Below are 15,963 nucleotides of genomic sequence, written 5' to 3' on the forward strand. Positions count from 1 at the left end.
ATTTCAGAATGTTACATATGATCAGTGGTACTGCCTGAATACCAGGTATCATAGCTGTTCCTCAGAGGACGATTGGTAAGCAGTTCTTCAAGTCAGACAGAGTGTTCTCTGAGGCAGGGAATGGTACGGTAACATAACCCTGAAGACTTCTATTTCTCTTTTAGACCTAGAGGTTTGCTAAGAGCAAAGGAGAGCAGTTCCTTTTTAGTTAGAGACACCACAATGCCAAAGTTTCCTTCAGTGTTAGTTTAATAGTACTCCCACAGGGTGTGCTGGGGACTCCATCTTGACTTGTATTCACGGCAAAATAGGTCCTCTTCCAGGTGTACTTTCTAGCCTTCCATTATCACTTTTTTCATTCATTTTTTTTGTGACTGATAAGCATCTTTTTGTTTTTTTAAATAAAGATTTTTACATATTAGAAAGAGAGAGAAAGAACCAGACATCACTCCGGTACATGTGCTGCCGGTGATTGAACTCAGGACCTCGGGCTTGAGAGTCCAGTGCTTTATCCACTGTGCCACCTCCAGGACCACTGATAAGCATCTTTATGACTCTTATTTTAAACTGTATATCAGGTATATGTCACTTTTCTCCATTTCATTGTAGTCTTTTTTTCTTAGGTGTTACCCTAATTTTTCATCTATAATGTATTTTGTTGATTTTTTTTGTTTTCCTTTACTCTCTGTGTTTGGTTTCTGTGTATTAGATAAAACAGCCTGGAAGAAAGGAGTGCTCTCCTATAGGGAGTGAACCTTATTGTCCAGTTTTACCTGGCTCTCAGCTGTCTTTAATACCTGAGTGATCTGGTAGCTTTCATTCTTCGTGATTTCTTGTTTTTGAGGGTGTGTCTAGACCTGTCGATGTTCTAAAGAGATTACTTCAGTTAGTACCTGGATGCAGGTGATTGGAAACTGAACCTTCATGCAACAGCTTTGAATTTTTTCATTTTCATTTTTGTTTTTGTTTAGTGTCAGGCTTTATACACACAATCACACAATTCTACTGGTCCTGGTCAACTTTTTTTGAATTTCAGATAGAGACAGAGGGGAGAGGGACCATAGTAGCACGTCACAATCTGTGGAGCTCCCCTGGTGCTATCCGTGATGCTTACATGTTGTTCTGGGGATCCTGGTTGCTTATGCATAGCAAGGCCTGTGGAGGAGTTGTCTCTCACCCCAGACAGCAATTTGTAAAAGTTATATATATTTCCTTTAGGGAGAGGCTGGGGATGAATATTTTTGTTTGTTCTCTAGCTCTCTATTTTAGTCCTGTGGAATTTGTGAATCTGCTTTTTCTTTTCTTCTTTTCTCTTCCCCTCCCCTCCCCTCCCCTCCCCTCTTTTTTTTTTTTTTACCAGAGCACTACTCAGCTATGGCTTTTGGCTTTTAGCTTTTAGTGGTGCATGGGTTGGGGATTGAACCTAGGACTTTGGAGCCTCAAGCATGACAGTCTGTTGCATAACTGTTAGGCTATCTCCCTATCTTCCTCTGACCATGAATATGTTTTATCTACCAGAGCCAGGTAGATAAATCATCTAAATCTGGTTTCCAGATAGTGCACTCCTTGGAAGGTGTCTGCTTTACCCTGAATGCAACCCAGGTTTGAGCCTGGCCCTCACTGCACTGAGGGAAATTCTGGTGTTGTGCTGCTGTCTTTGCTTCTCTGTCTCCTCCTTTATCGGAGAAAGTCAGCATGAAAGGCAGCCAGACGCTAGCACGTTGGGTTAAACTAACACGGTGCAAAGTGCAAGGACCTGCTCAAGGATCCCGGTTTGAGCCTCCTGCAGGGTTGTCACTTCACAGGTCTGCAGGTCTCTCTCTCTCTCTCTCTCTCCCCCTCCTCTCTCGATTTCTGTCTGTCCTATCTAACAACAGCAGCAACAACAACAATGGGTAAAAAAAGTTGACCTCCAGGAGCAGTGGATTTATAGAGCAGGCACCAAGCCCCAGCGATAACCCTGGAGGCAAAAAAAAAAAAAAAAAGTCAGTATGGAGCAGTGAAACCCTAGAAAGGACAAAAAAAAAAAGGGGTGGGGTGGGGTGGGGGTGGGGGTAGGTTTTCTGGCAGTGGTGCAGCTAGCAGAACACATGTTACCATGCATGAGGACTTGGGTTCAAGTTCCTTGTCCCTACTATTGGGAAGAGGCTTTGTGAAAAGCTGAGCAGGGCCGCAGGTATCTCTTTTTCTCTCCATCCCTCTCCCTCTTTATTTCTCTGTGTCATTAAAAAAAAAATGCGGGAAGAGGTTATCTCAGAGGTGGCGTACCTGGCTGAGATACCTTGCATTACAGTGTGCAAGGACCCAGGTACAAGCCCCTACTACTCTCTCCCCCTCTCAATTTCTGTCTCTATCCAAAATAAATAGGTATATAAATAAATAAATAAAACATTAAAAAAACTGGCTGCTGGTAGCTGTGGAGTTAAGTGCAGGTATCAAGCCCCAGTGGCAAAAAAAAAAAAAAAAAGAAAGAAAGAAACAAAGAAATACTGATTATTGTGACTGGGGAGAGGGCTGAGTGTGGATAGGTATCTGCTTTGTGAACCTGAGATCATCAGATTTTATTCCCTGCACCACATATACCTAGAGCACTTTTTTTTCTTTCTCACATTAAATAAATTTTTATTTATTCCCTTTTGTTGCCCTTGTTTTATTGTTATAGTTATTATTATTGTTGTTGTCGTCATTGTTGGATAGGACAGAGAGAAATGGAGAGAGGAGGGGAAGACAGACAGGAGGAGAGAAAGACAGACACCTGCAGACCTGCTTCACCACCTGTGAAGTGACTCCCCTGCAGGTGGGGAGCCGGGGCTCGAACCGGGATCCTTATGCCGGTCCTTGTGCTTTGCGCCACCTGCGCTTAACCTGCTGCGCTACATTAAATAAATTTTTAAAAAGCCTTAAAAGTTGAAATTAATTTATTAAAAAAACTTATTTAAAGCAGCTTTAGGAACACACACATACACACACACACACACACACACACACACACACACGAGAAGAAAGTGCATACAGTTGTCACACATTCCTTGTCTCCATAAAAGTGTAGTCTTCGGGAGCTGGGCGGTAGCACAGTGGGTTAAGCGCACAAGGCGCAAAGCGTAAGGACCAGCATAAGGATCTCGATTAGAGCCCCCAGCTCTCCACCTGTAGAGGGTCACTTCGAAAGAGGTGAAGCAGGTCTGCAAGTGTCTTATCTTTCTCTCCTCCTCTCTGTCTTCCCCATCTCTCTCCATTTCTTTCTGTACTATCCAACAACAAAAACTATGACAACAATAAGAACTACAACAAGGGCAACAAAATGGGAAAAGTGACCTCCAGGAGCAGTGGATTTGTAGTGCAGGCACTGAACCCCAGCAATAACCCTGGAGGCAAAAAATAAATAAATAAAAAGTGTAGTTTTCTTCCTCACTGCTATATGCTGTTGGTGCTGAGTAATACCCCTGTAAGTAGATGTGCCACTGTTTACTTATTATCTCTTGGTTTTTTAAAATAAAGATTTTATTTATTTATTATGAGACATCACTCTGGTACATGTGCTGCCGGGGATTGAACTCAGGACCTCGTGCTTGAGAGTCTAGTACCTTAGCCGCTACACCACCTCCTGAACCACATCACTTGACTTTTTTTTTTTAAATATTTATTTATTCCCTTTTGTTGCCCTTGTTTTATTGTTGTAGTTATTATTATTGTTGTCGTCGTTGTTGGATAGGACAGAGAGAAATGGAGAGAGGAGGGGAAGACAGAGGGGGAGAGAAAGACAGACACCTGCAGACCTGCTTCACCGCCTGTGAAGCGACTCCCCTGCAGGTGGGGAGCCGGCGTTCGAACCGGGATCCTTGTGCTTTGTGCCATGTGCGCATCTCTTGACTTTTTAAAAAAAATAAATTTATTGGGGGTTGGTCGTTAGTGCAGCGGGTTAAGTGCACATGGCGCAAAGCACAAGGATTGGCTTAAGGATCCCGGTTCTCTCCCCCTCTCTGTCTTCCCCTTCTCTCTCCATTTCTCTCTGTCCTATCCAACAATGAACGACATCAAGAACAACAGTAATGACCACAACAAGGCTACAACAAGGGCCACAAAAGGGGGAAAAAATGGCCTCCAGGAGCAGTGGATTCATGGTGCAGGCACTGAGCCTCAGCAATGACCCTGGAGGCAAAAAAAAAAAATTACATTTATTTATTGGCTAGAGACAGCCAGATATCTAGAAGGGAGGGGGAGATAGAGAGGGAGAGAGACATTGACCCCTCCAGATCTGTTTTACCACTTGTGAAGTTTTCCCCCTGCAGGTGGAGATTGGGGGCTTGAACATGAATACTTGCACATTGCAACATGTGTGCTCAACCAGGTGTGCCACCACCCAGTCCCTACTTATTACCTCTTGAAACACATTTTGGTGACTTCCAAGTTTTGGAAATTATCAATAAACCTGCAGTAAAAATTTACATGCAGAATTTTGTGTGAATATGTCTCTAAATTTTTATGGATAAATACCTAAAAGTGCAGTTGCTGGGTTATATGTTCAGAAAATGTTTAGTTTTGTCCAGTCTACCAAGTTGTTTTCCAATGTGGTTTTGCCATTTTGCATTCCTACCAGCAATGTATGAAATTTTCTTGGTATACATCCCGGTCAACATTTGATTTTTTTTTTTTAAAGAAGTGTTTTGGGTTTTAACTGTTCTAATATTAATAGTTAGGTAGTGATTATTCAACTTGGCTATGTAACACTTTTATTATTTCCTTTAAATACAGCGTAACATTTTCATAATGTGCAAGCTTTGAAATTTCAGAGTATTGATTTCCTTAGTAAAGAAATTAAAAAATTAAAAAAAATTTTAAAGATATAAAAAATTTCTTCCTGCTATTTTTGGTGAACTTATACTTTGTTTACAAAAGCCTGTTGTTTTATAGAGATACTTTGTTATTTTTTTCCTGTGAGCTGCTTTGAAAATTTATATTTATCTTGAATTTTGAAATGTAAAAGTTAAATGTCTCTTGATTCTTACAGTACTCTATTATTAAAATTTCATTTTTCTTCTAGTGGAAAAGAAGTCTAAGAAATAAGGTTCCGTCTTTAGACCATAAAAGTAAAAAAGGTGTCCGTGGGTGTCCTGTGAATTCTAGGACATCACCAGAAAGGTAAGATCATGTATTCCATTATACTGTATATAAATAGTTTTAACTGTGGAATATTCATTTTATCTTTCTTGGTTTCATTTACCACAACTTTTAAGATAGGAGGATTGAATAATAGCTACTAAGGTTATTTCTAGGCTTTAATTTTTATAATGCTAAAACATTTAAATTACTTACTTTTATTTATTAATTTATTAATTTTAATGAAAGAGATAACAGAGAGATAGTAGAATATTGCTCAGCTCTGACTTGTGGTGGTCCTGGAGATTACTCCTGGGACCTCAGGGCCTCAGGCATCAATGTCTTTTTGCATAACCATTATCTTATTTCCCTAGCCACTTTTATCCATTTAATATACCTTTTTTTTTTTTTTTTGAATTTCACAAAAGAGATGCTAGGGCCAACAAATGCCTCACTCTGTCATATGTAGTTGGGGTTGAACTCATAACCTCATGCTGGCAAGTCCAGTACCCTGCTTACTGTGCTAACTTTTGAGATGCCATTCCAGACATTTTGTTAAAATCAAGACTTATTTATTTATTTATTGGATTTTTTTTCTTTTTTCTTTATTTCCTTTTGTTGCCCTTGTTGTCTTATTGTTGTAGTTATTATTGATGTTGTTGTTGTTGGATAGGACAGAGAGAAATGGAGAGAGGAAGGGAAGACAGAGGGGAAGAGAAAGACAGACACCTGCAGACCTGCTTCACTACTTGTGAAGTGACTCCCCTGCAGATGGGGAGCCGGGGGCTTGAACCGGGATCCTTATGCCAGTACTTGTGCTTAGCACCACGTGTGCTTAACCCGCTGCGCTACCGCCCGACTCCCTAGACTTCTTTTTTTTAAAAAAGTTTTTATTTATTTATTTTTCCCTTTTTTTGCCCTTGTTTTGTATTGTTGTTGTAGTTGTTGTTAGATAGGACAGAGAGAAATGGAGAGAGGAGGACCAGACAGAGGAGAGATGAAGATAAGACACCTGCAGACCTACTTCACCTCCTGTAAAGTGACTTCCCTGCAGGTGGGGGGGCTGGGGCCCTGGGCTTTGCACCACGTGCGCTTAACCTGCTGTGCTACCGCCAGACTCCCAGAAGCAAGACTTCTATGTGGACTAATTAAATGTTTGGTTTGTTGGTTTTTATCTGAATGAGAAAGATGCTCCGTTTAGCAACTGTTGACTGAGTCATTGTCCTAATAAATTACGGATAGGGGCCAGGTGGTAGTGCACCTGGTTGATTGCACGTTACAATACACAAGGACTGGGGAGCTGGTTGGTGGCACAGCAGATTAAGCGCACATGGCGGAAAGTGCTGTGATCGGCATCAGGATCCTGGTTCCAGCCCCGGTTCTTCACTTGCAGGGGATTCACTTCACAGGAGATGAAGCAGGTCTGCAGGTGTCTATCTTTCTCTCCCCATCTCTGTCTTCCCCATCTCTCTCCATTTCTCTCTGTCCTATCCAACAACGATGACAGCAATAACAACAAGAACAATAACAACAATGACGATAACAAGGGCAACAAAAAGGGGAAAAAAGTAATAGAAAGCACAGACACACACACAAAGAATATGCAAGGACTGGGGTTCAAGCCCTGGTCCCCACCTGCAGGGGGGAAAGCTTCACAAGTGAAGTAGAGCTGCAGGTGTCTCTCTGTTTCTCTCCCTCTCTGTCTCCCTCATCCTTCTCAATTTCTGGCTGTCTCTATCCAATAAGTGAAGATAATAAAAAATAATAAAAATATGGACACACTGGAATTAAGTGTCTAGAAAATCAGGGCTAAGTGGTGACACACTTGGTTGAAGTGCACATGTTAACCTTTCATACGAAAGGACCCAGGTTCAAGCTTCCAGTCCCCACCTGTAGGGGAAAAGCTTCATGAGTGCTGTAGTAGTGCTGCAGATCTCTCTCTCTCCAATTTTAAAGGTTTTACTTTGCAAAAGGATATTTAATTTTCTTTTTTAAGGCATTGTTAGAAAAGTCATGACGGGAGTCGGGTGGTAGTGCAGAGGGTTAAGAGCACGTGGCGCAAAGTGCAAGGACGGGTGTGAGGATCCCGGTTCGAGCCCACGGGTCCCCACCTGCAGGGGAGTCACTTCACAGGCAGTGAAGCAGGTCTGCAGGTGTTTATCTTTCTCTCCCCCTCTCTGTCTTCCCCTCCTCTCTCCATTTCTCTCTGTCCTAACAATGACGACATCAACAACAACAGTAACCACCAACAACAATGAAAAACAACAAGGGCAACAAAAGGGAAAATAAATAAATAAAACAAAAAATTAAAAAAGTCATGACATTTTTCTATGCAAATATGCATCATGAGTTTTCTGAAAACCCAGTAGAATGATGAGTTATTAAGAAAGTTAACAGAATAAGTATTGTAACTATTGGAAGATTACACAAATTACAAGACTAATTGGAATTCATGAATTTGTCAGTGCACTGTAAGGTAGTCTTATTCTCTCCTTTGAAGTAAATTGTAGAAAAAAGTAAGTATGTAACTACATAGTAATTTGTATACTTTATACTTCCTGATCCTTATAAATTGTCAGGTGAATGGGGCAGCACAAAAGATATAATGATTATGCACTGAGCTGCAAAATAAGAACAGACTAAGTTTTTATTATTATTTAAATTTTTTAAAATTATCTTTATTTATTCTATAGAGACAACCAGAAATCAAGAGGGAAGTGGGTATTAGAGGGAGAAAGACAGAAAGACACCTGCAGAGCTTTCCCCCTGCAGGTGGGGACCTGGGACTCAAACCCGGGTTCTTGTGCATTGTACCATGTTCAACCAGGTGTGCCACTGCCCAGCCACTGCCCAACCTCCAGACTCGTTTTTGTTTTTTTTTTCCAGACTCAGATTTTACAGACTTGATTTCTCCAAGGATTATTAAGATAATATAAGAATAATATTTGAAATGAGAGATTGATTAAGTGTTAGAAGTAGAGGAACCATCTGATTTCAAACATCAGAATTTTACCAGGGCTAGGGAGACAGCATAATGGTTATGCAAAAAGACTTTCATGCCTGAGACTCTAAGGTCTCAGGTTCAATCCCTAGCATCACAATAAACTAGAGCTGTGCAGTACTCTGATCTCTCTATATATATATCTCTGTGTATCTTTCTCTCTGTATATCTCACTCTCATTAAAATAAGCAAATAAAATAGTTTATTTTTCCCTCGTAAATAAAATATTTTAAAAATTTACTAAAAAGGTTTTCATATATAAAGTTATGGGATAAATATTATCAAAAACCTTTCATAGTTCAGAATTTATATAACTCTAGTCTCATTTTCCTATAAGAATACTTGTAAAGTCATTGAAAAAAGGTTCTTTGGGAATATCAATAATTAATGTAAGCATACTGTTCCTTTAATATTACCCTTTAATAGGGAGCCTGGTGGTAGTGCATCAGGTTAAGCGCACATGGCACAAAGTGCAAAGACCACCAGAAGGATCCTGGTTTTAGCCTCTGGCTCCCCACCTGCGGGGGCGGGTGTGTGTGTGTGTCACTTCACAAGCGGTAAAGCAAGTCTGCAGGTGTCTCTCTCTCCCCTCTCTGTCTTCCCCTCCTCTCTCGATTTCTGTCTGTCCTATCCAATAATAATAATACCAATGCTAAACAACAAGGGCAATAAAAGGGAAAAAAATAGTCTCCAGGAGCAGTGGATTCATAGTGCAGGCACTGAGTCCCAGTGATAACCCTGGGGGCAAATATATATATATATATATATTGGCCCGGTATAAAGTGGAAGTTATTTTACTTATAGGGTTTATCATATCTGATTTCTGTTTCAAAGTTACTGATTTTCTGGTATGTTCTCTGCATTAGCAGTATAATACTCATTTAATGAATAATTAATGACTTAGGCTTATACAAAAGACTTTCCTGCCTGAGGCTCTGAAGTCCCGAGTTTAGTCCCCAGCTCCACCAAAAACCAGAGTTGAGCAGTGCTTTGGTGTGTGTGTATCTTTCACTCTGTATCTCTTATTGAATAAGTAAATAAATATTTAATTACACTGTAAAAGGACAAACATTTAAAATATTTAATACCAATAGATATTAAAAATAACAGTGGTTACCAAAAATTACTTTTATTTTTAAAAATGGATTTATTTATTTATACATTTATTAACCAGAGCACCGCTCAGCTCTGGTTTATGGTGGTACTGGGGATTAAACCAGGGATCTTTGGTGCCTCAGTCATTTTGCATAACCATTCTACTATGTATCTTCCTAGCCCTGTTTATTTATTAATAACAATAGGGTGGGAAGTAGAGAATGAGAACCAAAGTATCACTCTGGCAAATGAAATGTTGGGACTCAACTCAGGACTTTATGCTTGAGAGTCTGATTTCTTACTCATTGTGCCACCTCCTGGACTGGAATGACTGTTTTTTTAAAAAAAATTTATTTAGGGAGTCGGGTTGTAGCGCAGCGGGTTAAGCGCAGGTGGCGCAAAGCACAAGGACCGGCATAAGGATCCCGGTTCGAACCCGGCTCCCCACCTGCAGGGGAGTCGCTTCACAGTCGGTGAAGCAGGTCTGCAGGTGTCTATCTTTCTCTCCTCCTCTCTGTCTTCCCCTCCTCTCTCCATTTCTCTCTGTCCTATCCAACAACGACGACAACAATAATAATTACAACAATAAAACAACAAGGGCAACAAAAGGGAATAAATAAATAAAATAAAATTAAAAAAATTATTTATTTATTTATTCCCTTTTGTTGCCCTTGTTGTTTTATTGTTGTAATTATTATTGTTGTTGTCGTTGTTGGATAGGACAGAGAGAAATGGAGAGAAGAGGGAGGACAGAGAGTGGGAGAGAAAGACATCTGCAGACCTGTTTCACTGCTTGTGAAGTGACGCCCCTACAAATGGGGAGCTGGGGGCTCGAACTGGGATCCTTGAACCAGTCCTTGCGCTTTGTGCCAACTGCGCTTAACCACTGTGCTACCGTCGGACTCCCTACTCTTTGTTTATTCCCTTTTGTTGCCCTTGTTGTTCTATTGTTGTAGTTATTGTTGTTGTTATTGATATTGTTGTTATTTTTGGATAGGACAGAAAGAAATGGAGAGAGGAAGGGAAGACGGGGAGAGAAAGATAGGCACATGCAGGTCTGCCTCACTGCCTGTGAAGTGACTCCCCTACAGGTGGGGAGCCGGGATCCTTACTTCCGGTCCTTGTGCTTTGCACCACCTGTGCAGCGCTTAACCCACTGCAGTACGGTCCGACTCCCCTACTCTGTTTTTAATACAGAAAAAGAACAATCTCATCGACATGATTTGACAAAGGGAGGCAGAAGGTTTTTTGGTTTTTGCCACTAGAGTTACTGCTGAGGCTCTGAGTCTACACTAGGAATCCTCCACCTCTGATGACCATATTTTTCTTTTTTTACTTCCCTCCCTCCTTCTTGCTCCCTTCCATCTTCCTCCTCTTTTCCTTCCATTCTTTCTTTCTCTCTCTCTTTATTCCTTTGGTCATTGTTGAGGTTTCACCCCTCTGGCCTTCAGTTTTCAGATAGATAAGGGAAAGTGCAAAAGACCTAATAGCACTGATGCTTCCCCAGTAGGTGGGAGCTGCTGGAACCTGGGATGCATGTGTGGCAGAGCTCACTCTCCTAGGTGAGCTATCTTTCTGGTCTAGGACATTTCTTATGAATGGAGTCATGTGGTGTCTGGTAGATCTGCAAGTCCTTCCTCCCTCCCTCCCTCCCTCCCTCCCTCCTTTCTTTCCTTCCTTCCTTCCTTCCTTCCTTCCTTCCTTCCTTCCTTCCTTCCTTCCTTCCTTCCTTCCTTCCTTCCTTCCTTCCATGCTTCCTTCCTTTGCAGAGCAATGCTCAGATCTGGCTTACGGTGATGCTGGCTCTTGAACTGGTGTAGGGGGTTGAGCCTGGGGTTAATAAATTCTTTATAATGTAAGAGAACTTTCTTTTTACAATGTTTTGAAGACTATTTGGATTTCTGTGGAAGTAAAGTAGGAAAGGGATGCTGTGGTCTGGGAGATGGCACAGTGCTTAAAGCATGGACTCTCGAGCATAAGGAAAGGGTGTTACTATTTGTCATTATATGTAACATATACAAGTGATAGTATGTATCTGTAATACATTTTAAAATATTCTATTACATGCCAGTTTTTCACTTTTAAGTATGATGTGAACTGGGATTTGTCATAGGTAGCCTTTACTATGGTGAGGTCTATTCTATTTTGTCCTCATTTCATTAAGGGTTCTTTTAAAAATATTATATTTATTTATTATTAGATAGAGACAGAGAGAAATTGAGAGGGGAGGAGGAGGCAGAGAGAGAAACAAGAGAGACACCGGTAGCCCTGCTTCAGCACTTGTATAGTTTTTCCCCTGCATGTGGGGACCAGGGCCTTGAACCCAGGTCTTTGTGCAATGTAATGTGTGCACTTAACCAGGTGTGCCACCGCCTGGCCCCTCATTAAGAGTTTTTAATAATAATAAAGTTTTTAATCTTAAAACAATGTTTGAGACTATCAGATACTTTTATCAGTGCTTTATAGACATGATCATATTATTTTCATTTTTCTGTTACAACAATGAATTATATTATTTGATTTACATATATTTGACTTTTACATTCTTGGAGTAAATTCTACTTGGCTATGATTTATGATCAATTAGTTTTTAAAAAATTTCTATAAGGATTATCTCTGGAGCTTAGTATCTGTATGATGAATCTGCTTCTCACAGAGACCAGTCTTTATTTCTCTCTCCCTCCCTCTTCACCCTACTTTCCTCCCTTTCTCTCTCTCTCTCTTTTTCTCTGTCCTCTCTTTCTTTCGGCAGGTAAGTTCTTTAATTTACTTCAAGTTCTTGTTAGTATCAGAACACTTGAATTTTGCCTTTATTTTCTTATTTATTTATTTATTTATTTTCTGCCCCTCTTTTTATATCACTCTTCATTTAGGAAGTGCTTATCTTTCTTTGAAATTTCAATTTAAATGTCATATTCTCAGGAAACCCTTTCCTAACCTGATTCAGAAAAAGTATAATACCTGTACTTTTCTTTCATATCACTTATTGCAATTACAATAAAATAATTCATTGGACAATTTTTCAGTTGTTTTGCTAGTATTCTTTGAGTGAGAAATTAACTGATATTATCATTCATCTTTTTCTTCTTTCAGTCTCTAGGGTTTTAGTACATTCTGTGGAGAGTCCCCTGAAAACTTATAGCACCAGCTTATGTCTGTCATCTGAGGAGATAGTCTCAAGTATCTGCCTCAAAATGCCTTAAATAAGTGACTTCTTTGAGATGTATTTTACCTTTAAAATACATGAACATCTGGGGCCCAGGTTGTGGTGCACCTCATTGAGTGCACACATTGTCATGTGCAAAGACCCAGGTTCAAGACCCCTGAGTGAGCAGTGCTGCGGTTTTCTTTCTCTCCCTGCCACCCCCTTCCCTCTCAATTTCTCTGACTCTTAAAAAACAAAATAAGTGTATGCATATGTCAATGATTGTGCTGTAAAGCATTAACCCCCTCAATAAAAAAACAAGTGCAAAAAATAAAGATTTATTAAAAAATAAAATATGTGAACATTTTACTTTCTTGTATTTGTTAATTCAGTGGACCTTAAGTCACGAGCCAGAGAGTTATTAAATTTTTTCAACTTCAAAAATCATTACTTGGGGGCCGTGCAGTACGCAGCGTATTAAATGCACCACTGGCGTAAGGGTCCCGGATCCCAGTTCGAGCCCCAGGCTCCACACCTGCGGGGTGGGGGGTGGGGGGGTCGCTTCACAAGTGGTGAAGCTGGTTTTCAGGAGTCTTTCTCTCCCCCTCTCTATTTCTCTCTGTCCTATTCAACAACAACAGCAATGGCAGTAATAATAACAACAACAACTAGGGCAGCAACAAGGGCAACAAAATGGGAATAAATTGTCCTCCAGGAGCAGTGAATTCGTAGTGAATTCTCAGCGGGTGCTAAGCCCCAGCAATAACCCTGGAGGCAAATAAATAAATAAATAAATAAATATTTAAAAAAAAATCCCTCCTTGACATTGATTTACTTACACTTGGCACCAATTTACACTACTGCAAAACTTTCTTCCATGGTTCCAGAACTGAATATAGGTTATAAAATATTATCAACACAAACATATAGAATGAGTAATGGACAAGGTATGATGGAGTAACAAATAGAAATGGTTTGGATTTATTATTTTTTGGAGGGAGTTGATATAGGAGCAGTAAAATAACTTTTAATTTGATTTTTTTAAAAAATATTTTTATATTTATTTATTTCCTTTTGTTGCCCTTGTTTTATTGTTGTAGTTATTATTATTGTTATTGATGTCATTGTTGTTGTCATTGTTGGATAGGACAAAGAGAAATGGAGAGAGGAAGGGGAAGACAAAGAGGGGGAGAGAAAGACAGACACCTGCAGACCTGCTTCACCGCCTGTGAAGAGACTCCCCTGAAGGTGGGGAGCCAGGGGCTCGAACCGGGCTCCTTACACCGGTCCTTGTGCTTTGCATCATGTGCACTTAGCTCGCTGCGCTAGCTCGTTGTGCTACTGCCCGACTCCCTTAATTTGATTTTTTAAAAGAAACTAAATTAAAATTAAATATTAAGACTGTAGTTTGAAGACTTTATAAACTACATACCATTGCACCCTTAACTGTGATGTTTTGGCATTAACAAATGCTAAAACATTAACACTTTCTTAGTGCAGGAGGTAGATTTCTCTTTCATGAGATGTGCAGGTGTATGCTTTACCAGCAGTATGAATGGACACAGATAGGCTACCATTAATGCAAAAACTGGTGTGTGTGTGTGTGTGTGTGTGTGTGAATGGACACAGATAGGCTACCAGTAATGCAAAAACTGGTGTGTGTGTGTGTGTGTGTGTTTGTATGTGTGTCTATAGTTGTAGTATACCATAGTAGTAGACACTTATGACAAAAGTCTCAACCAAAATTTAATGGACATACTTTTTAAGAATGTATATCTGAGAATGACTAGGCAATCATTTGACATATTCTATTCTAAGTAATTGCTTAGAGGATTAGAGTCTAGAATTCCTGGAGGTTTTCATTTACTCTAGTTTTCAATGAATTCATATATATTATATAATGTTTAGCAATGCATGTATTAATTATTTATATATGTAACAGGCAACTCAAAGTTATGTTGACGAATGTCCTATGGACGGATTTAGGACGAAAATTCAGAAAGACCCTACCTAGAAACGATGCTAATTTATGTGACGCCAACAAAGTGCACTCAGACTCATTGCCTTCGACAACTGTTGACAGCCTAGAGACATTTCACAAATTAGAACCTCTTCACCAAAGCCTTAATTTATCCAAAAGGTATGTTGTTCAGTATTGATTTTGTTCAACTTACCACATTTGAAGTAATACATGTCCAATAGTCTTAAAAAAATAAGATTATTGGAAAGAATCTTTGAAAAATATCTGCATATACAGGTGTTTCCTACTCCAAAGCAAATTTAAAGTTGACAGTTTTAATTTACTGACTTAAGATTTGTACACTTAATTAAGTAGGCTGACATAAAATTAATTTAGAAATAAATATTCTTTGTACATTTAGCTCATTTTATGATTTACTTTATATTTACATGTATTTAGAGATTGATATATGTATATGTAGGTAGGTAGGTTTAGATTACTGAACTAAAATAATTAATTTAAGATGAAGAAAATAAATGTCATTCATCTATACTTAAACATTTTTTTTTTCATCTTTAATATGCCTTTTCACTGTTATTTAATCTAGGTCTTGCTATTTTTTTGACTGTTGAGTTTTTTGCACTTTATATGTATTTTTTTTTTTTTCTTAACTAGTGTTTGGATGTTGACCTCATTATTTTGTGCTTCAACCTTTGAGGGGCTTTTAGCTGAACTCTTGTCCTGGTTTATTTCTGCAATATTTCTTTTTGTTGATTTAACCATTTTATATAATAGTATGTTATGATGTCCCTCTGAGGTGGTAGGGACTGAGTTCAAACATAGGTCACACAAATGTCAATGCAGCATAGTATCCAAATGAGCTATTTTACCAATCCTATTTTTTAAATATATTTCCATATATAGTTTATGTATTTATTTATTACCAGAACACTGATCAGCTCTGGCTTATGGTGGTACAGGGGATTGAACCTGGGACTATCAGGCATCTGAGTCTCTTTGCATAACCATTATGCTATGTACCCCCCCACCCATAACTTTTAAATATATATTAGAATATTTATTAAATTAGAATAAATTTAATAATTCAATTTATTTTTTATTTATTTATTTTTTTTCCTCCAGGGTTATTGCTGGGCTCGGTGCCTGCACCATGAATCCACCGCTCCTGGAGGCCATTTTTCCCCCTTTTTGTTGCCGCCTCGTTGCGGTTATTATTGCTATTGTTGACGTTGCTTTGTTGTTGGATAGGACAGAGAGAAATGGAGAGAGGAGGGGAAGACAGAGAGAGAGGGGAGAGAAAGATAGACACCTGCAGACCTGCTTCACCGCCCGTGAAGCGACTCCCCTGCAGGTGGGGAGCCGGGGGGCTCGAACCGGGATCCTTACGCGGGTCCCTGAGCTTTGCGCCACGTGCGCTTAACCCGCAGCGCCACCGCCCGACTCCCTCAATTTATTTTTTAATTAAACTATCTAATTTAATTAAATTTGAATAATCTGCCCTTAGTGCTTTGGTTATATTGCTGTAATCTGAATGATGGTATATTAAGCATTTTAAACCAATATTCCAATTAAAGTCTCTTAACTTTAACACACAAAAAATTGTGATACCTAGATCAGAGCTGTATTCAGTCATTTATGATATTC

General features: G+C 39.4%; 1 protein-coding gene across 6 annotated transcripts in view; it reads left to right on the forward strand.

The window, feature by feature from the left end:
• SENP7 (SUMO specific peptidase 7) overlaps positions 1-15,963 on the forward strand; it is a 145,332-nt gene that overhangs the window by 31,625 nt on the left and 97,744 nt on the right. For 3 of the 6 annotated variants that reach the window (XM_007532622.3, XM_060198440.1, XM_060198441.1), the window contains 2 exons: positions 5,042-5,139; positions 14,281-14,478. In XM_007532622.3, coding sequence (XP_007532684.2) covers positions 5,042-5,139; positions 14,281-14,478 — 296 coding nt within the window. The remainder of the gene's footprint in view (positions 1-5,041; positions 5,140-14,280; positions 14,479-15,963) is intronic. The other 3 variants (XM_007532624.3, XM_060198443.1, XM_060198442.1) reach the window with 1 other exon arrangement.

This window comes from Erinaceus europaeus, chromosome 9 (genome assembly GCF_950295315.1).
Source record: "Erinaceus europaeus chromosome 9, mEriEur2.1, whole genome shotgun sequence".
Taxonomy (NCBI): domain Eukaryota; kingdom Metazoa; phylum Chordata; class Mammalia; order Eulipotyphla; family Erinaceidae; genus Erinaceus; species Erinaceus europaeus.